The 22,685-nt window shown below is 41.7% G+C and overlaps 1 protein-coding gene across 7 annotated transcripts in view; it reads left to right on the forward strand.

The window, feature by feature from the left end:
- The window catches only part of PPP1R12A (protein phosphatase 1 regulatory subunit 12A), a 77,531-nt gene that overhangs the window by 36,008 nt on the left and 18,838 nt on the right, over positions 1 to 22,685 (forward strand). For 4 of the 7 annotated variants that reach the window (XM_075274321.1, XM_075274322.1, XM_075274318.1 and 1 more), the window contains exons 10-19: positions 4,107 to 4,322; positions 5,732 to 5,826; positions 6,935 to 7,051; positions 7,747 to 7,908; positions 11,029 to 11,205; positions 11,774 to 11,864; positions 12,283 to 12,465; positions 14,902 to 15,076; positions 16,859 to 16,977; positions 17,464 to 17,529. In XM_075274321.1, the coding sequence (XP_075130422.1) occupies positions 4,107 to 4,322; positions 5,732 to 5,826; positions 6,935 to 7,051; positions 7,747 to 7,908; positions 11,029 to 11,205; positions 11,774 to 11,864; positions 12,283 to 12,465; positions 14,902 to 15,076; positions 16,859 to 16,977; positions 17,464 to 17,529 (1,401 nt within the window). Of the gene's footprint in view, positions 1 to 3,532; positions 3,650 to 4,106; positions 4,323 to 5,731; positions 5,827 to 6,934; positions 7,052 to 7,746; positions 7,909 to 11,028; positions 11,206 to 11,773; positions 11,865 to 12,282; positions 12,466 to 14,901; positions 15,077 to 16,858; positions 16,978 to 17,463; positions 17,530 to 22,685 lie in introns of all 7 variants that reach the window. The other 3 variants (XM_075274324.1, XM_075274320.1, XM_075274323.1) reach the window with 3 other exon arrangements.

Consider the following 22,685-nt stretch of genomic DNA (forward strand, 5'->3'; position numbering starts at 1 on the left):
TAAAATTCAACATGCCTTATCCTAATTCTTCATCTGCTGTATGGTTTCCGTAAAGCAACTGACCCTTGTGCGTGTTGTGGGGATGAGTTCATGTACGGCAGCTACTAACTCGCCTACTCTACAATGATCTTTGCGCTTTGAGTCCCTGTGAGAAAAGCACATTACAAATGTGACCTCTTATCTCACTGGCCTTAAGCTAGCAATACACTTTTTCTGTATGTCTGCCAAACATGCTAGTATTGCTTGGACTGGATGAGCATCTAAATGTGTATGAGGTCCTCTCAACTCTCCCTCAACAAATGTTGATCCTATTTGGCAGATAAGTCGCTGCCAGAAGTGTCTGCTAGTGGTTTCTCCCTGTTCAAACATATGCATACCTTTCTGAGCGTACCAAGTGTTTAGGAAAGGCATGCAAGATACTATAGCAGGCAGCTTTCTAAAGTGTGTGACCAGCTTTAGAAACCTCATACAAACCATGGGACTTAAAAACCCCTTTAAAAAATGAAATCTGAGTTTAGCGTTTCTTATATTAGGCACCTAAAGATCCAGTTAGTTTTGGCAGATAGTAGTATACTAGGCATCAAACCCTTTTAAACTTGGTTTGATAATGTTACTTACTGTCTAGCTTGGAGCCAGGTCTACAGGAAAGACTTTTTTTTTTTTTTTGCAGTGTTTGCATGTTGTGACTGCATGTAGTTGTATGAGCTTGCCTGGATGGCTGAAGCTGCATCAAATGTATTTGTTGCACACAGTTGTCGCAATTCCTTGTACAGTAATAGCATAGAAAATTGGAATCCACTATTGCATTAATGTCAATGACATGCACCCTTGTGATCCTAGTCTTACTGTTGCCGCCCTAGTCTGTTTCTTTCTTTGGTTAGGTTTCAACCTCCACATTGTATTTTTTTTTTTTTATCCTTATTTTGCTGCATATTAAGGCACACTTCACATTGTATTGCTCTGACAGGCGTTTACCTGGCACATACATGTTAAACAGATCCACACAGAGACCTAAAGAGTATGTTTGGCTAATATTTATTGTAGGACCCCTTTTTCGTTTTTTTTTTTTTTTTTTTTTACCTGTATGGGGGAATGATTGGCAGACCGCACCGTTCCATAAACTAGCATCCAATGCTATTTTCTTTTAACCCTTTATCTATAAGTGGTGGATGCCACATTTGGGCGTCTTACAGCCATCCATTTAACTTACATTATGAGCCAGTATAAGTATTGGCATGTTTTGGACATGCAGAATAGTTGTAAGGTTTGCCGTATGTTAATTCCAAAATTGACGTATAGGAAGTAACTTAAAGCATACCCAACCTTCAAGAGACTTTCTTTACATCAGTAGTACGGTTTGTGAACGTAAAAACACTAGATCTGACAATTTAGAGTTGCTTTTTAGGCTGAGTGTAATAGAAGAGTTGCAATTTTACAATATACTTCAATACAATAGTATAATAAAAAGTTATACAATTTTCCAATATAATTTCTGTATCAATTCCTCACGGTTTTCTAGAACTGTCCATGGTTATGTGATTGTTTCGCAGGCGCACAACTCATTGCAAGACGGATGTCTGATTAGAGAGGTAACCGTAATGAACCTGTGTGACCATCACATGACCATGAATGGCCTTTCAGTATACAAACAATAACATATATGTGCTGAAACTTGACAAGCCCTTTTAACCTTCAGATGCTGGGGACAACAATCCGTTTCCAAGACAGCCAGGAGCCTTTTGAAAGCTCCCAGGCCTGTCATAACTATGCATCTATCAAAGAAGTTCCTGAATCTACCACCTGCTTCAAGCATATTCAGCTGTCACCACCATGTTACAGAACATATTACAGTGATAACCTGCCTCTGTTGTGTGTGTCACTTCTGTAGATTTTCAGAGAAACAACATTGAAGTCTATTCAAATGAAGCAGTTGATGCACTGAGACCCCTACCTGTCTCCTGACCCCTCTCCTGTCTGCACCACCATTTGCAGTTGGAGACATCTCCCATCTTTCTTGGGCAGCAAAGTAGTGCTCCATGAGCTAAAGCCCTGCTCTGTCACCAACTACTTCATTTGCGTATGACTTCAAATATCTGCATCTTCAAATCGCCAAAAGTGACATACATAAAGCTATGTTTATCACTGTAATGTGCTATAGAACGCTGTTCTTGTGGGCTCTTTTTTTTTTTTCTCCCCCCCCCCCCCATTTAAAAAGAAAAAAACAAACAAACAAACAACTATATCAAGCTGCTGTTGCAAAAGGGATATTAAATGATAGCCTTACAAAGTACAGCGAGCTCTTCTTAACTCTGTTGGAATATCCGGCGCCAGAATGGAGATCTATAGCAGGTAGGAACTGGCATAGATTTCCATTCTATCTCGCGATTGTAAACTATTAAGAAATCTAGCAGAAGCATCCCCTCCTCGGCTTGCCCTGCACTTTCCACTTTTGAGAATCCAGCGAACGAGGTGTGTATTTGGGCTTGAGGCTCACATTTGGCCCAAGAAAGGTCCCTTGTGCCAAATGTGTACCTCAGTATCATCTGTAAACTGGCATACAGCGAATGCTCAATTCCCCCTAATGTACCTTCATACAGCTCTGGCTTTTGAAGAGTGGGGCGTGAAAAAGCAAAAATTCAAAATTGTGAAATGGCTCTGATGGGGAAGAGGTTAAAAGGAGCTGTGGTGAAGTAAAACCTAAACCCCTGAAAACATACCACTCTGAATGGAAAAAATAAAACATTATGGCTCTTGGAAGGTAAAACCGAAACTCCTAAACACAAATTGGCTGGTCCTTAAAGGGGTTGTTGGATAACATTTTTTGGTGTCTGTTTCTATTTCTTCTGCTCAAGCTTTGACATATGTTCTGTTTCTTTAGGTGACTGCTGCTGCTTCACTAATAACCTGTACACAAACAGTATGCAACAGCCCCCAGGGAAACAGTCAGAAAACCCCTTCAAAATAGATTGATCTCCAGGGGTCCTAGCAAACAGTTTATTTTCTGTGGAAAGCTGTGGCCAGACAACTGCTGCAGGGGGATAGAAGCGGTACATGGAGGCCATGCAGCTGGGTAGCCATCAGTGTAATAGGGACTGATGTATGCTACAACATCAGCTCCTCGTACAGTGTGGCTCCTTGTTCTGGCACTTGATAGCAGTCCTTTACAGGAAACCCTCTGTAAAATGTGTGCCCTAATACGACATATAAACGGGTTTTCTTAATGAACTATGAGGAACTTTTTTTTTCTTTTTATGCTGGATCTAAATATGACCTCAATCTTTTTTCTTTTTTATTTTTTTTTATTATCAAAAGTTAAAGGTGGTATCTAGTTTTGATCAGTGGGGGTCCAGGGTGTTGCCTACACACACGCACAAACGCACGCACACACCCTCCCCTCTATTTTATGATACTCTATGACTCGCTAAACCAAGACATCAGCTTCTGTAACTATATAAATCAGAAAGATAAACTAGTTTTCATTTTCTCATGCTATGCTTTCCTTCTCATTCTATCTTGCTTATCTTGGGTTCAGTATGATTTCATTGCACCTTTCATGCCAGTGGTGGATTCCGCACAACCTAATTCATGGAGACAGGGCTTGCGCAAAACTGGCATTGTCCTTGTGCCAAGTAAAGGTGACAAAACTCTGGTGAGGAAATAGTGTGCGTATTTGGCTGTGGTTACAGGCTGTATCTTAATCAGATTTACATCACTGTGCATGGTCTTAAACTTACAAATGTTAATCCTGTATCTGCGTTATATGCTGTATTCTATGACTTTTGTCTAACTTTTATAGTGAATCTATTTGGTTTCAACAATGGGTGTTTTTTTCCCCCCATCATTTTATTACTATTAACATGTTTTCCTGTGTGCTTTTTGTTTTCAGTGATATTTTAACCCCATTGAGATTCACACTTGGGTTATTTAATCAAATGTCTCCTCCCCCCAAGACTATGACGTACAATCCTTCTATCATTGAAGCTCAAGCTGCATAACTTGATCAAATGCCTTTGGAAATTTCACAAATGATTGCTTTGGTGTTGGGATTTTTTGAGTAACAGTATATACATAGGAGTAAGTCATGGGTTCAATGCTTGTACTTACAGTTACCTACTCCCGCAACCAAAATCTCTCCTAAGGAAGAAGAAAGGAAGGATGAATCTCCAGCTTCCTGGCGACTAGGACTGCGCAAGACTGGGAGTTATGGTGCATTATCTGAGATTACTGCATCCAAGGAAGGTCAAAAGGAGAGGGACTTCACCGGGGTCATGCGTTCAGCTTCAAGTCCTAGACTTTCTTCTACCCTAGACAATAAAGAAAAGGTATGGTCTATCTGGAGACGAATGTTTAGGTATAATGCTTTTTCTGATCTGCTTTTGAAGACTTTATTGACAAATGGGTTCAAAAGTTCGTCGGGCTCAAAAGTTGTCATGTCTTTTGGTCAGCTGGATCAAGAGTTTGAGGTTTCCTTACATTGTTGTACACAATTGCGATAGTTGTGTTTTTTGGGTTTGTAACTTTGTTCTTTAACGGGCAAATATTCAATACCCTGCGATTCTGTTACCAAGTGTATATATAGCAGGGATATGAAAGCAGTGTAAAGAATGAAGGGGCCAATACACTAATTTGAGTCCTTCACATTAATGTTTTATGTATGCTATAGCTCCATAGGTGTAGGGCTAAGGCAAGGGATAGTCTGCCGACTGGTATACAGCAGTGTACACTTCACATAGGTATTGTGCAATCTTCACCCCACTACAGAAAGGGTCAGAGACAAATGGTTAGACTCCGCTGTAGAGTTACAGCGGAGACCCGGTTGCTATGGCATTGGGCAGCACGGTGGCTCAGTGGTTAGCACTGTAGCCTTGCAGCACTGGAGTTCTAGGTTCAAATCCTGCCAAGGGCAACATCTGCAAGGTGTTTGTATGTTCTCCCCGTGTTTGCGTGGGTTTCCTCCAGGTACTCCGGTTTCCTCCCACACACCAAAGACATACTGATAGGGACTGTAAATTGTGAGCCCTATATGGGACAGTGACTGATAATATCTGTAAAGAGCTGCAGAATATGATGGCGCTATATAAGTAAGCGTAATAAATAATAATAATATGGCGGCCGCTCTGTAGCAGAGCGGCCGCCATTATTCTTACAGACCCAGCATCTGCTGTAATAGAACGGCGGATGCCGGGGAGGGTTTTAGCCACTGACACAGGTGCCAGGGCCGCAGCATCGCTTCACTCCTGCCGCTGCAGGAGTCCAGCAGGAGCGTGGCGATGCTTCACTTCCGCTCCTCCGGGAACCCCTATAGTCCACGTTCAGACTATAACACGCACCCTAATATTCTTCCAAAATTTGAGGGGAAAAAAAAGTGCGTCTTGCAGTCCAAAACATACGGTACATCTGTATGTGGTAAGACTTTTATACCTGTGTTCATAGCTGTAGAACAGCACTTTCAGACATGTGATATATAATGAATGCAATGACATGTACAACTGTGGTTATATAGGTATGAGGTTATCAAAAATATATTGGGGTTTTGCAGAATAATGCACGAATATTGGGTTCTCTGTGTCATATGCAATAGAATAACGTTAAAAATAAAATTCATGCCATAAATAAGACCAGTTTTTCTTAATATTGAAGGCTTTTTTATGTCTGCTACTGTAAGATTTATAGAAAAAGTGGGTGTTTTATGCTAGTCCTTTTTGTTTTTAATCTTTTTGCTTGTTTTTAGGAGAAAGATGCTAGAGGAACCAGGCTAGCATATGTTGCTCCAACGATACCAAGGCGGCTTGCTAGTACTTCTGACATAGAAGAAAAAGAGAATAGGTAATTTATAGCTTTTATTTTCTAACTAATTATCAAAATTTTAGCAGTTCTTCTAAATCTATGAATATACAGTAAATACCTTTTGCTTTGGGTCCCAACCCATAGTTTGTTTTCCCCATGTTTGCTTGAGCTTCTTCCCACAATCCAAAGAAACATACTGATAGGGAATGTAGATTGTGAGCTCTATATGGGACAATCACTGACTGTGTAAAATGCTGCAGAATATGATGGTGCTATAAAAGTAAAGAAAAAACTTTAGCGATTGATGACCTATTCTTAGGATAGGTTGTCAGTCTTGGATTGTTGAGCGGATTGTATATCTGACATCAACTGTTGTTGGGAACTGAGGCAGGTTGAGCTACAGAATGTACAGAGCTGGAAGTAGGGAACTCCTGTGTTGAGACTTTCTGGCTCTTTCCGCTCCTATTCAATTGTCAAACCACCTAACCTTGTTTTAGACTGACACTGTGTTCTATAGAGATCACTTCTTAGTAGTCATCTCTTTATCAGACAGGATTACAGTGATGGGTTACATCTATTTCTAAATAATAGGTTCCATTATAGGGACCATAGACTGCAGCAATTTGCTGAATATAGGCGGGTCATTGACACCAACAACACACAGAAGCTAGTGGGAAATGTATTGGAAGCTCTTATACTTCTTTCTAATTCCCAATCCAAGCTTGGCTTTGGCTTAAAAAAAAAAAAAACTGCAACAAAAGAAGCTGCGTTTCCGCAATGTGGGGCCTCAGTATTAATGTGTGTTTCCTATAGTAGCAAGTTCACATGAACAAAAGGCCAGAGTCTACCATGTTTCAAGTGGAGTGTGCATGCATGACAGCTGCACAATTCAAATTGGGGGAGGGAGTCAGGGCTCCAGGTCTTGTGATTTGATAGGCCATTCTATAGACAATACCATATCAGCAGAACTTGAACCCTATTGGTAAGTCTTTGACATTGATTTATGTTATTAGAAACTACAGTACTGATGTGCGCAGAATCTAACTTGTTGATATCCACGTAAGGAAATGAGTCATAAAATACATTTTTTGTGTTATATTAGTGTCACAGAATTTCAATGCCATTCTGGTTGTGTGTTTATTCACAGAGAATCTTCTTTTGGGCTGTCACGCCTTGGTGGATCCTATACAAGAAGAAGATGGGAGGACGATGTGAAGAAAAACAGTTCTGTCAATGAAATTTTAAATACCAGCTATCAAAGAAGGTATGTAGAAGTAGATGTGGTAACAAAACCCTTTTCTAAAGTAAAATTAGCAGACTCATTCCGTAGTAAATGTAGAAAACTGCATACTATTGCATGAAGGTCCAAGTAGAACTAAACTATTGTTTACAAACATGAGCGTTTAAACTATTTTTTTCCCTCGTTTTTCCCCATAAGGAGTTCAGTACAGGTTCAAAAACAATGGCCAGATGTGTATTTAAAAACAAAAATAAACTAGCATCTTAAATGGAATGAAACCATTTATGTGGTTAACTCTTTCCCTACCTCTCACCTTTTCAATGAAGCAACGGGGTGGTGCTGAGGCACCTCCAGAGACTTATAACAGAAATTACTAGTGTATCTGTGTAGATGGATGGAAATGTCTGAGATGAGAAGACCTTTTGAATTGTTAATTTCTCTTCCCTTGTTGAAATAATGTGCATTAAGGTTTATGGGTCAGTCTAAGGTTGAGGGCTGTTGTGTTAATAGCTACATGCATAACGCCTTGTAAGTTGCATTGATGACCGCAATTGATTAAATTGCTGTAAATATGCAGAATTAATAGCTTGGCTTTAGCCACAGTAGTTAGTAAGGGGTGAAATAACACACAAGCCAACCCAGTTACACCTTTTATGGGAATTTAATCTATTTCTTTAACTCTGTGTGGAATTGTAACTTCTGGTATTTTTTTCAATCAGTGGCTCCTTTGGTAGAAGACAAGACGATCTCATAAGTTCCAGTGTTCCAAGTACTACATCTGGGTCTACACCAACTATTACCTCTTCTGGGCTAACACGAAGTCTGTCTAACACTATTAGTACTTCAAGGAGTACCATAGGTTCTTCAGGCTTATCAAGCAGGTACTCATTTATTAATTTCCTCATAATCATCTGGTTGTTTTAAATATCTCAAATTTATATATTAAATCAAAGTACAACATTGCTTTAAAGGAAGTCTCACCTCTCCCAGCCTCTGTAAACCACTGGTATATTAATGTCAGTGAGCGCTACATCAAAATCCCCAGTATGCTGCTTTTGTGATGCATGCGCGGGATTTTGGTGTGGTGCATCATTAGCCTTGACATCATTGAGTGCCTGGCCAAAATCCTGTGCATGCTCAGTATGCTCCTGCAGTACTGTAGTAGTACAGGCAGGCGCATACTGAGCATGGGAAGGTTTTCGGCGTAGTGCTCAGTGATGTCAGGGCTGATCCTGGAGGTGGGTAAAGGTTCTCTTTAAGCCATAACTCCAGGCAATCTTCATAATTACAGACTTCAATAAAGAAACACAGCAATGCTATTTTTCAACTAAGTCTTCAAACCAAACATATAGACATATATATCATATGCATCAAATGCAATACATATTTTATCTAAAGTCTCTTAATCTACCTTAATAGGTATAGCCATATCAACTGTGGTATATTGTGTATGCTTCAGTCCACACCTTGCTATATTGCAGATAATCTGTTCTCCTTAATATACGACTCATCCATATGGCATCACTGATTATAGCGCACATCCATTGTATGCTATATCCTAAGTGTTTCTGAATCAGTCACAATTTTTCCTGCAAATACCCATACACAAATGACCATAGTCTATCTGTCATAGGCCCGGTGCCTGGGGTAAAAAGCCCAACTAGTATTAAACCAATACCCACCAACCTCACCCAAGAGATTGATGAAGCTATCCATGTAGAAGGTATAGGGAGATACCCTAGTAAGGGCAGTGAAATGAACAAACCACTGCTTCACAACCAATGCCTAGCAAGATAGCTATCGGGACCAGCTCAATTGCCTAAAATGCTTTACATAGATCCCTAACTGACATATACTGCTTGGAACCAACTGAGGCAGAAAAGTATATTCTATTGATACAGGAGCTACCGTCGATGGAGTGTGCTCCCACCCCACTGCTCAGTCAATTCACCCACCAACTCTAGACACAAAAGTCACTAGTACTGTGAATAAAAGTGCTCATTATAGATAGATACCCCTTGGGTAGCTTGTGCGGTAGCTCTCTCCTGATTAGGCCCATTCATTCAGTCCTAATCAGGAGTAGGATACCACATGAAGAACTCACACAGTGGAAAAGGTTTCCACTGTGTAAACGGGCGCTTAGGCGGAATCCTCCTGATGGAAGGCCAACTTTTTAGAATATAACCGCATGGCCCCTTGTGTGCATTCACTTTGAGAAATTCCATAATTGGAAGAAAAACAAAGGTTATATAAGATGTCTTCACCACATGTTCAGTGAAGCACCTAGCCGTGTTTGTCTCCTTCTGCATCACATCCAATATTGTCTATGTCAATCTTGCGACCCCAATACAGGGAGAAGAGTCTGCAACCCTGATGTCTTCACACATGGCAGATCTGTTGTATAAATTTCTGCAACTATAAATTAGCTATAAACACTTAAGTTTGTTTTGGCAGCAAGGAATTTTGCAACATTCAATCAGAAAAATGACAGAAATTTTTGTAACAAATCTGCCACTTGTGAAATTTTTCCTAACACCACAGAAAATAACAAAATGGCTTAATCAAATGACATCACTTAGGCTGGGTTCACACCAGCGTTCGATCTCAGTTTTCAGGTTTCCAGCTTCTGCATGCAGAAGACAGAAACCTGTCACGCCGAGTCCAGCTGTGAGTGCCGGTGAGCGTTTTATGCGCTTCGCGGCCAAACGTGTTTTGTTTTTTTTGTTTTTTTCTTTCTTTTTTAAACCGGACACAGAGTACTGCATGTCCGACTCTGTGTCTGGTTTAAAAAAACCTGTTTCGCTGCGGAGCGCATAAAACGCTCACCGGCGCTTACGGCCGGAGACTTTTCAAGCCCATTCAAATGAATGGGCTTGAAACATGTTGGCAGGTTTCCGTCTCCTTCCCCTGTTTTGTGCAGGAAACGGAAACCTGCAGAACGGAGTCCCGGGTGCAGATGTGAACGAGCCCTTAATAGACTACGGCTATTGTCTGAAGCTTCATGTCTCAGGCCTATTCTGCATACATTCTGCACGTAATACTGGTAATATCTAGACTAGTCTGCTCCATTTGTATCTCTTTTCCTCTTGCATTTGGACCAGTTTTGGGGAGTAGTATCTGGAGTGGAGCAGAGGGCTCTCAGTATTACCAGTATTATATGCAGAGTGCGTGCAGGAGATGGGAAGGTCATATTCAGCCAATGGCTCTAGAGAAGGAAGTGATATGGATTTGGCAACTCCTATGCGGTGGAGCTTGCAACCCCCTCATTCTTTAAAAAAAAAATTAAAAATCTGTGCAATTCCATGCACTGCGACTGCTAAATGCTGTGCCAGGTTAACAATTAATGTGATGCCATACTTGTGGCCTGAGTCAGACCCCACCAGTTGAATACTGATCTATATTAAAGAGAGCCATCCATTTCTTTCTTTTTTAAACCAGATAAGCTCTTTAATGGGATGTTTCGATACCTACTTTAACCCATGCAGAGCCTTAAAATAACAAACTCTACATACTCTGTGCTCCATTTGACAGGGCTCCAGCAGAGATACTGTTCATTTCCCTGCTCTTTGTTGTCATTCTGCCTGCATGTGAGCTATACAGCCAGTCAGTGAGCTTAGCTCTGTGCTACTGATTGGCTGCATCAATCACATGTGACCCAATGGGCAGGAACATCGGGCACTTGAGCAGAGAGGTAAGTAATACAGTGTGTGTTATTTTTAGTCTCTGCAGGGGTTAAAATAGGAGCTGGATCACCCGCTTTTTTAAAATTCTGATTTTGCAGTATTTTTAAGTTTAGGATTTTTGTTGAAAATCTTCAAGAAATTGTCTTAGCCTGGAGATCCCTTGCCATTCTTCTGTGACTATCACTGTGCCTTCTTATGGCATACTCTTTGTATAAGCACACTTTTTTAATTGCTTGCAAATGTGATTGTGCTTTATAGTATTGGCTTTCATTGTGTGTTTGCTCTTTCCTTTGTGTGTTGCTACTTGCAATGTTTTAGTACCTCAAACCGTTTGTGGGCAGACGATAGCTCTGAAAAAGACAAGGATACTGTCCCTACAGCAGTCACCATTCCAGTTGCACCAACTGTTGTAAACCCCACCACTACTTACACATCTATGACCACGACTTCCACTGGCACTGTTCCTTCCACAGCGGAGGTCAGGGAAAGACGCAGGTGTGTACATTTGTTGCATGAGTCTGTCTTCTCTTGTCTCGCCATATTGTTTGTTCTCTCTACAGATTTGTGTAGTGATCGTATAGTTATAAATAATTGCCCAATGTGATGTGTAATGAAAGCTTGTCATAACGGTAAAATGGTTTTTGCTGCATTTTTTTTTTTATCCCTTTAATTATGCTTTTGCTCACTATTTTGCTCCTTATGTCATGATCTCAATTTAAGTAACCTCTCTTCCAGTGGGGGAATAGTAACATCATTTCATGCTGCGCTTCACATGGTATTGACACATACTATTAGGACCTTAGAAGTTGTGGTCAGATTGTGGCCCCTGGGGTGTTCAGTCCATTATAACTATATTTGCTAAAGGGCAGTAAAATAGGCTAATAAAGTATGTAACAAAATGTTCATCCAACACCCCCCTACGCAATAGTATAATAGGCCATGCATGCACTATTAATGGACTGTATGGAAATTGCAAATGGCATGTCATTTATTTTTTTTTATTCGTCATCTATTAATGCGAATTTTGTAATGAATATTCGTTCCTTATGTGTCTTATTTCCAGGTCATATCTCACTCCAGTTCGGGATGAAGAGTCGGAGTCCCAAAGAAAAGCAAGGTCAAGACAAGCAAGACAGTCCAGAAGATCTACCCAGGTATTCCATCCTATTATCAGGAGCTATATATAGCATATAGCTCCTATGCCCAATACTTTTTAAATAATAAAATCAATATTGCTACTCTGCACAGATGAATTATACTAAGATGAATATATGCACTACCTTGTTTAGGAGGATGATATGTAGTTTTAAGTACGTTGTACGCAGAAGAATCTGGCATGGGTTGTAAAACGCCATGCAGTGTGAAAATGTGATGTAGTTGTTGGGCGAGTCTAGCAGGTGAAGAGTTAGCTGCCTTGTGTTGCAGCTTTTCTGTGTATTGGGGTGGAGGGTTATTACTACTTCTTGCTCATTCTAAATCTGCCTGTTTAAGTATATTGTTAAGTTTTAGACTGAAATAATGCGTTTTAAACCCACCTAAACTCTGATTAACTTTATATCTTGTGTCTTGCAGGGTGTAACATTAACAGACCTCCAGGAAGCAGAGAAAACAATTGGCAGAAGTCGCCCTACTCAAACAAAAGATCAGGAAAGCGAAGAAAAAGAGAAACAAGATAAAGAAAAACAAGAGGAAAAGAAGGAAGCAGAGATTAAAAATGATGATTATCGTTATAGGTTCTCCCGCACTATGGAAGAGGTACTTGTTACGCAAAATGGGATATAAGCTTTTACATGACTTTCCCTAGAACTAGTCTACTTATGATGTATTGATAGCTTGCACAAGTTACTAACATTCTAAACTTCCAAGGCTTCAAAGTATAGTCTGGCACAGACCCAGCCATGATTTCCTAAGTATGGCTGGGTTGTACTTGTTTCCATTCACTGTCCCTGTTTGCTTTTGTGTTTTTGCAAGTGAAGATAACCTGGCCACAGTAAGGAAGTCATGGCTGGGTTTTTGATCATGGCCAGACTATAGAAAATTCTTTGCATTCATGATGCAACCTATCAAGGCAAAAGACTGTCACCAATAAGGTGGTTAGAAAAAAAAAATCTAGACACTTCAGCAAAATGTTCATCTATTTATATTTGCAAAAATGTTTAAAGAGGACCTTATATGTCCTTGGGCACATGCTGTTTTATATACCGCTATAAGGGCTCATTCACACTACGTAAACGCCAGCTTATTAACGTAAAACACGTTCAGAATCAGCGGCGTATAAAGCAGTTCCATTGGGGCCGACATACGAGCGCTCCCCATAGAAATGAATGGGCTGCTTTTTTCACTACGAGCACTCCCATTGAAGTGAATGGGAAGTGCCCACGTGTACGGCTAGCTCTGCTCCTTCAGAGCCGTACAAGCGGGCACTTCCCATTCACTTCAATGGGAGTGCTCGTAGTGAAAAAAGCAGCCCATTCATTTCTATGGGGAGCGCTCATATGCCGGCTCCCATAGAAATGAATGGAACTGCTTTATACGCCGCTGATTCTGAACGTGTTTTACGTTCAGAATAAGCTGGCGTTTACGTAGTGTGAATGAGCCCTAAGGCCGGCAGTGCGCTGAATTCAGTGCACTGCCGGCTTTCCCATTATGTGCCCCGAAGCTGGAGATATCCTTGCCATTATAACGGCAACGATCTCAGCCCACTGTCAGAATGGTGTTTCTAAAAGTCTAGCTGGGCTATGAGGGACGCCTCTCCTGACAGTATGGCTATGTTCATGGGAAAAGCCATTTAAGTAGAAGGTCAGTATAGAAGCATTGGGGGTTGGTGAGGGGAATATTGCAAAAATCACCCAGTTTTCTGCTATTTGTTAATAAATTGTACCTGGCTCAAAAAAGGTCTTTAAGCCGGTGCCCAAGACAATGTGGTTGTAATGGTTGAGATGCTGCGAAACCCCTGGTGGCTACTATGAGCTACAGTAGCTGCACTGTAGATGAAAAGCAAATCTCAACTTCATGCTAAATCTGATACCCACTGGACACAAGTAACTTGTTCTGCAAGTTCTAAAAAAGAACCTGTCTGGGCATTAAATTACCTACATGTTCTTCTGGCCCAGTGGTTAGGTGTCCCAAATAGTGCTATCCTAATGCTGTACATAACTGATATAAAGAAATAACCTTTATACTTGTCATGTTCCTGTACTCCCTGTTCCTGGCCAGCTCTTTACTAAAGCTGGGTTAGTATACTTTGGTTTAAGTGCACATATTCTGGACCAAGGACCAATTCAAGGTGTACTTCTGGATTCATTGAAAAACTGGGTAGGCAGTGGGGGGAGCACAAAAGGTCAGTCAGGAAAGACTAACGTACAAAGGTTAGGTTTTTTGAGTCCACAGACTGCACGTGACTATTGAGACCCCTAACTCATAATAGACCTGCAGATTTTAAACGCTCAGCATGTCATTTACCCCTTCCGGTTTCGCCCATGTCTTTCAATTTGCACTGTATAGGTTGAAACCTACAGTTAAGCCACAGCAAAATCACCCAAACTTGAGTGTTTTTGCCCCAGCATCTTGTAGGGAAGCTTACTGCTGAATTTCCTTGTATGCCCTATGTGACCCAGGCCTTAAAGGGGTTGTACTAAGTTTTGATGTTATTCCTCATCAGTAGTAGTAGGTAATACTAAAAGGGGTTAATAAGTACAGTCCTATACCTTTAGCATTGTTTGAGTGATTTTTGGGTGTCCTTGGGAGATGCTGGCATCCTCCACATTTGTTTACGAGGTGTAACTTCCTGCTGTGTAGCTTCCTGCTGTGTAGCTTCCTGTGTACCTTCCACACTATTTCCTTCTCACTCCGTTACACTCCCCTCTCTGTCTACCTAGCTAAGCTATCCTGCCCACTACTAGCCCCTTCCCAGTCTCCCTAGCTAAGCTATCCTGTCCACTACTAGCTTCTCCCCCATCCCCCTAGCTAAGCTATTCTGCCCACTACTAGCAGAGAGGGTTTACTAAGCACTGTATACAAACAACTATAAAGAAAATAAAATGCTGCAGACTTCATCCCTTGTAGTTGATTTAAGGATCACATCCCAGTTTACCTTTTTTTCTACTTTGCTAGAAAAACAGCAGTGTTTTGTGCTTTTAATCAGCCGTGACATTGTATAAAACATGCTTTGATTTATTCCCAATTTTTCAGAGGTATAAGCCATCATCGACAAGTACTACTGCTGTATCATCGTCCACGCCATCACTGTCATCATCCACAGGTTCCTTATATTCCTCAAGTTTGTTAAACCGGCCAAGCAGCCTCACTGGACTCTCTTCGTCTTACTCAAACTTATCAAGGTTTTCATCAAGAGAGCCAGAAAAAGGTAAAACGCAAGGATGTGCAATAATCATTTGAAACATGCGTAACAGAAGTATTGTCATTTTCAACCCTTAAAGGTGTTGCTCCACCACATTGATGGCAAATCCACCATCTGAGAACCGCACGTGTCTCTAGAAGGGAATAGGAACAGCATAGAGAACAGTCAGCTGCGCTGTTTCCATAACTTGACATGAAGAGACAGCAAGGCTCACTTTTTCTACTATGTTGTGGTAATCACTTTTTTTTTTGTAAGCTATTGAAACCACATAACTTGGTGAGTTCAGCTATTTCTATAAACCTGAACACAGCTGTTATTGGAAGGAACTGGCTGCACTTGGGTCTGGAGAAACCAGGGTAGTTTTTTTTTTTTTTTTTTTTTTTTTTAATTCTTAGTGATTGGTGCATGTTCCAGACGTGACACTCACATTTATCAGTCATTGATAGAAGTTGTTTGCTTAGGAGGACTTTTCATGCGCTCATGAATATGCGGTTTCATATATTACTAGAAAGTAGCTAGTGCTCTGAATCCATAGCCTGTTCCTTACCGTCCAGTGATGTCACTGAGCTGTGAGGAACATCCTTCTGACAGTGGGTAGATATTGGTGCCAAAATTGACAGCACCAATATCTCCAGCCCCAGGGACACATACTGGGAAACCTGACAGTGTGCTGAATTCAGCTCACTGTCTGCTTTCTGGCATCATATAAAACCGCATATTTTTGAGGACATGAGAGGAAATGCTTCACCAAATATATTTTCTGTACATGATTAAGTGCTGCCATCTTGCCTGACTACCTTTTCTGTTTTTAATAGCAATTTAGTGGTATGTTTTTAAAACAGTCCCTTGGCCATAGGTTGGATCTGACTCATTGATGTCTATAGGAGAGTTTTCTAGACATATTGTCCAGGGTCGGGGAATAGGTATTGTGTGACAGATATTGGATGCAATGGTCTGTCATTGGTGTTATCTATAGAGGTGTAATCATGTAAGTGAGGAGACTGCTACACAAAAAAATCTTTCCTCAAAACTGGCAAATGTCCAGTCTGTTAGTAGCCAAGACGAAAATGGAAGGATTCGTACAACTTTTAATTATAGATAATGACCTGGAAGGTTTAAAAAAAAAAAAAAAAATCTTAAAATGGGGCAACTTAAACAAAAAAATCCAAACCATAGTTTGAAGAGTTCTTTGCCTGGTAACTCATCACGTTTAATATACGTGTGGTCAATTTTAATTCTGGCACATGGGACATCCTGAGATGCTGCAGCATTGTTATAGGTTTATTTTGTGGAAGAATCAAGCCTGGCATTTGAATAGTTTTAATAATTCTCCCAAATATTTCTCATTAAGGGCTCATTCACATCTGCGCCCGTACTCCGTTCTGCAGGTCTCCGTTTCCAGCACAAAACAGGGGCAGGAGACGGAAACCTGCCGGCATGTTTCAAGCCCATTAATTTGAATGGGTTTGAAAAGTCTCCGGCCGTGAGCGACGGTGAGCGTTTTATGCGCTCGGCAGCTAAACCGTTTTTTTTTTGTTGTTTTTTTTTTTTAAACCGACATAGTCGGACATGCAGTTCTCTGTGTCCGTGTACTTCTACATGCAGAAGACTGAAACCTGAGAACGGAGATCAAACGCTGGTGTGAACCCAGCGTTATCTTCCTATCGTGGTAGACGTACAGATACGGATTTAGTAATTTGGCAAGTCAGGAAATGTGATGGGTTCTTATTTAATGCATTGTTGTACTTCGATTCTTTATCCTTACAAATGAGATGTATTTTTTGTTAGATGAGAAAAAAGAAGATGAAAGAGATTCAGAGGACAAATCTCAGTCCAAATCTATAAGAGAAAGACGGCGGCCAAGGGAGAAAAGGCGATCTACAGGGGTCTCTTTTTGGACTCAAGATGTAAGTATCATAAGTAGGAATAGTAGTTGTGAACTGAATTGTACATATAGTGGTAATATGGATTACAGCCTAGAGTAGAAAGTCCTGTAGCTGTGATGACATTCAAGAAAATATAAATGAAGATCTACCAAAGTACAACTATATTAGGTTCTATATTGATAAGTAATTTTTCTGAGCCATTTCCTCTCTGGACCCTAAATGAATTTTCCAGGCTTATCAATTGATGACATGTCCTCAACAAATTGGTGAGGGTCTAATACCCAGGATCCCACACTGATCAGCTGTGTGAAGAGTCTGTATCCTCCACTTTATGTGCATCAGTCTTGATTTTGAAGGAGCGAAGGGTGGATCTCCCTAGTTTCATCCTGGTAAATAGCAAATTCCCTAGAAGGGAGACACCAAGTGGCAGCAACTTTGGAGGTCTTTTTCATGCAGAAAACAGTCAGTGACCATTTAAAGACGCATGCTACTTATGGTTATTTACAGAGTGATGAAAATGAACAAGACCATCAATCCGACACAGATGACAGCACGAATAAGAGGGACAGTAGGGTATGTATTCTTTTAAGATCTATCTATTAGAGATGAGCGAACAGTGTTCTATCGAACTCATGTTCGATCGGATATTAGGCTGTTCGGCATGTTCGAATCGAATCGAACACCGCGTGGTAAAGTGCGCCATTACTCGATTCCCCTCCCACCTTCCCTGGCGCCTTTTTTGCTCCAATAACAGCGCTGGGTAGGTGGGACAGGAACTACGACACCGGTGACGTTGAAAAAAGTAGGCAAAACCCATTGGCTGCCGAAAACATGTGACCTCTAATTTAAAAGAACAGCGACGCCCAGCTTCGCGTCATTCTGAGCTTGCAATTCACCGAGGACGGAGGTTTCCGTCCAGCTAGCTAGGGCTTAGATTCTGGGTAGGCAGGGACAGGCTAGGATAGGAAGGAGAAGACAACCAACAGCTCTTGTAAGAGCTAAATTCCAGGGAGAAGCTTGTCAGTGTAACGTGGCACTGACGGGCTCAATCGCCGCAACCCAGCTTTCCCAGGATCCTGAATGGAATACACTGTCAGTGTATTCCCGTATACCCGATATATACCCCGATACCCGTTCCAACGGTGTGCCCCCCCACCTTCACCCCAGAAATACCCTGCAAGTCCCCTAGCAATAGAATTGGGGCTATATACACCCACAATTTTTACTACTGGTATACAGTGCCATTGTCTGACTGGGAATTCAAAGAATATATTGGGAATACAAATACCCTCATTTCTTGCTACTGCCATATAGTGCCAGTTTCTGACTGGTAATTCAAAGAATATATTGGGGTTACGTGCACCCACAATTTTTACTACTGGTATACAGTGCCATTGTCTGACTGGGAATTCAAAGAATATATTGGGAATACAAATACCCTCATTTCTTGCTACTGCCATATAGTGCCAGTGTCTGACTGGGAATTCAAAGAATATATTGGGGTTACGTGCACCCACAATTTTTACTACTGGTATACAGTGCCATTGTCTGACTGGGAATTCAAAGAGTATATTGGGAATACAAATACCCTCATTTCTTGCTACTGCCATATAGTGCCAGTTTCTGACTGGGAATTCAAAGAATATATTGGGGTTACGTGCACCCACAATTTTTACTACTGGTATACAGTGCCATTGTCTGACTGGGAATTCAAAGAATATATTGGGGTTATAAATACCCTCATTTCTTGCTACTGCCATATAGTGCCAGTTTCTGACTGGTAATTCAAAGAATATATTGGGGTTACGTGCACCCACAATTTTTACTACTGGTATACAGTGCCATTGTCTGACTGGGAATTCAAAGAGTATATTGGGAATACAAATACCCTCATTTCTTGCTACTGCCATATAGTGCCAGTGTCTGACTGGGAATTCAAAGAATATATTGGGGTTACGTGCACCCACAATTTTTACTACTGGTATACAGTGCCATTGTCTGACTGGGAATTCAAAGAGTATATTGGGAATACAAATACCCTCATTTCTTGCTACTGCCATATAGTGCCAGTTTCTGACTGGGAATTCAAAGAATATATTGGGGTTACGTGCACCCACAATTTTTACTACTGGTATACAGTGCCATTGTCTGACTGGGAATTCAAAGAATATATTGGGGTTATAAATACCCTCATTTCTTGCTACTGCCATATAGTGCCAGTTTCTGACTGGTAATTCAAAGAATATATTGGGGTTACGTGCACCCACAATTTTTACTACTGGTATACAGTGCCATTGTCTGACTGGGAATTCAAAGAGTATATTGGGAATACAAATACCCTCATTTCTTGCTACTGCCATATAGTGCCAGTGTCTGACTGGGAATTCAAAGAATATATTGGGGTTACGTGCACCCACAATTTTTACTACTGGTATACAGTGCCATTGTCTGACTGGGAATTCAAAGAGTATATTGGGAATACAAATACCCTCATTTCTTGCTACTGCCATATAGTGCCAGTTTCTGACTGGGAATTCAAAGAATATATTGGGGTTACGTGCACCCACAATTTTTACTACTGGTATACAGTGCCATTGTCTGACTGGGAATTCAAAGAGTATATTGGGAATACAAATACCCTCATTTCTTGCTACTGCCATATAGTGCCAGTTTCTGACTGGGAATTCAAAGAATATATTGGGGTTACGTGCACCCACAATTTTTACTACTGGTATACAGTGCCATTGTCTGACTGGGAATTCAAAGAATATATTGGGGTTATAAATACCCTCATTTCTTGCTACTGCCATATAGTGCCAGTTTCTGACTGGGAATTCAAAGAATATATTGGGGTTACGTGCACCCACAATTTTTACTACTGGTATACAGTGCCATTGTCTGACTGGGAATTCAAAGAGTATATTGGGAATACAAATACCCTCATTTCTTGCTACTGCCATATAGTGCCAGTGTCTGACTGGGAATTCAAAGAATATATTGGGGTTACGTGCACCCACAATTTTTACTACTGGTATACAGTGCCATTGTCTGACTGGGAATTCAAAGAGTATATTGGGAATACAAATACCCTCATTTCTTGCTACTGCCATATAGTGCCAGTTTCTGACTGGGAATTCAAAGAATATATTGGGGTTACGTGCACCCACAATTTTTACTACTGGTATACAGTGCCATTGTCTGACTGGGAATTCAAAGAGTATATTGGGAATACAAATACCCTCATTTCTTGCTACTGCCATATAGTGCCAGTTTCTGACTGGGAATTCAAAGAATATATTGGGGTTACGTGCACCCACAATTTTTACTACTGGTATACAGTGCCATTGTCTGACTGGGAATTCAAAGAATATATTGGGGTTATAAATACCCTCATTTCTTGCTACTGCCATATAGTGCCAGTTTCTGACTGGGAATTCAAAGAATATATTGGGGTTACATGCACCCACAATTTTTACTACTGGTATACAGTGCCATTGTCTGACTGGGAATTCAAAGAATATATTGGGGTTATAAATACCCTCATTTCTTGCTACTGCCATATAGTGCCAGTTTCTGACTGGTAATTCAAAGAATATATTGGGGTTACGTGCACCCACAATTTTTACTACTGGTATACAGTGCCATTGTCTGACTGGGAATTCAAAGAATATATTGGGAATACAAATACCCTCATTTCTTGCTACTGCCATATAGTGCCAGTGTCTGACTGGGAATTCAAAGAATATATTGGGGTTACGTGCACCCACAATTTTTACTACTGGTATACAGTGCCATTGTCTGACTGGGAATTCAAAGAGTATATTGGGAATACAAATACCCTCATTTCTTGCTACTGCCATATAGTGCCAGTTTCTGACTGGGAATTCAAAGAATATATTGGGGTTACGTGCACCCACAATTTTTACTACTGGTATACAGTGCCATTGTCTGACTGGGAATTCAAAGAATATATTGGGGTTATAAATACCCTCATTTCTTGCTACTGCCATATAGTGCCAGTTTCTGACTGGTAATTCAAAGAATATATTGGGGTTACGTGCACCCACAATTTTTACTACTGGTATACAGTGCCATTGTCTGACTGGGAATTCAAAGAGTATATTGGGAATACAAATACCCTCATTTCTTGCTACTGCCATATAGTGCCAGTTTCTGACTGGGAATTCAAAGAATATATTGGGGTTACGTGCACCCACAATTTTTACTACTGGTATACAGTGCCAATTTCTAACTAGGAATTCAAAATGCGCAAGGCTCCCGGAAAGGGACGTGGACGAGGCCGTGGGCGAGGTCGGGGGAATGGTTCTGGGGAGCAAGGTAGCAGTGAAGCCACAGGGCGTCCCGTGCCTACTCCTGTGGGGCAGCAAGCATTGCGCCACTCCACAGTGCCAGGGTTGCTTGCCACATTAACTAAACTGCAGGGTACAAACCTTAGTAGGCCCGAGAACCAGGAACAGGTCTTGCAATGGCTGTCAGAGAACGCTTACAGCACATTGTCCAGCAGCCAGTCAGACTCTGCCTCCTCTCCTCCTATTACCCAACAGTCTTGTCTTCCTTCCTCCCAAAATTCCGAAGCTTTACAGAACAATAACCCAAACTGTCCCTGCTCCCCAGAGCTGTTCTCCGCTCCTTTCATTGTCCCTCAACCTGCCTCTCCACGTCACGATTCCACGAACCTAACAGAGGAGCATCTGTATCCAGATGCTCAAACACTAGAGTCTCCTCCATCTCCGTTCGATTTGGTGGTGGATGACCAGCAACCCACCCTCATCGACGATGATGTGACGCAGTTGCCGTCAGGGCATCCAGTTGACCGGCGCATTGTGCGGGAGGAGGAGATGAGACAGGAGTTGGAAGAGGAAGTGGTGGATGATGAGGACACTGACCCGACCTGGACAGGGGGGATGTCAAGCGGGGAAAGTAGTGTGGATGTTGAGGCAGGTGCAGCACCAAAAAGGGTAGCTAGAGGCAGAGGCAGAGGTCAGCAGCTTAGGCGAAGCCAGGCCACACCCGGAATCTCCCAAGATGTTCCAGTTCGTACCCAGCCCCGAAAAACTCCCACCTCGAGGGCACGTTTCTCGAAGGTGTGGAGTTTTTTCAAGGAATGCGCCGAGGACAGATATAGTGTTGTCTGCACAATTTGCCTCTCGAAATTGATTAGGGGCTCTGAGAAGAGCAACCTGTCCACCACTTCAATGCGCCGTCATTTGGAATCCAAGCACTGGAATCAGTGGCAGGCAGCAACGGCAGGACAAAGGCCGACTGCCGTTCACGCCACTGCCACTGCCTCTGCCTCTGCCTCTGCCACTGCCACTGCTGACTGTGCTGGCGATGCACTCCAGAGGACGAGCCAGGACACCACTTCATCTGCCTCCGCCACTTTGTTGACTTCTACCTCATCCTCCCCTGGTCCTGTCTTATCTCCTTCTCCTGCACCATCAAAGGCACCATCAGGCGTTTCTTTACAACAACCCACCATCTCTCAGACATTGGAGCGGCGGCAGAAATACACTGCTAACCACCCACACGCGCAAGCCTTGAACGCCAACATCGCTAAACTGCTGGCCCAGGAGATGTTGGCGTTCCGGCTTGTTGAAACTCCCGCCTTCCTGGACCTGATGGCAACTGCGGCACCTCGCTATGCCGTCCCTAGCCGTCACTACTTCTCCCGGTGTGCCGTCCCCGCCTTGCACCAGCACGTGTCACTC

This window comes from Leptodactylus fuscus, chromosome 5 (genome assembly GCF_031893055.1).
Source record: "Leptodactylus fuscus isolate aLepFus1 chromosome 5, aLepFus1.hap2, whole genome shotgun sequence".
NCBI lineage: Eukaryota > Metazoa > Chordata > Amphibia > Anura > Leptodactylidae > Leptodactylus > Leptodactylus fuscus.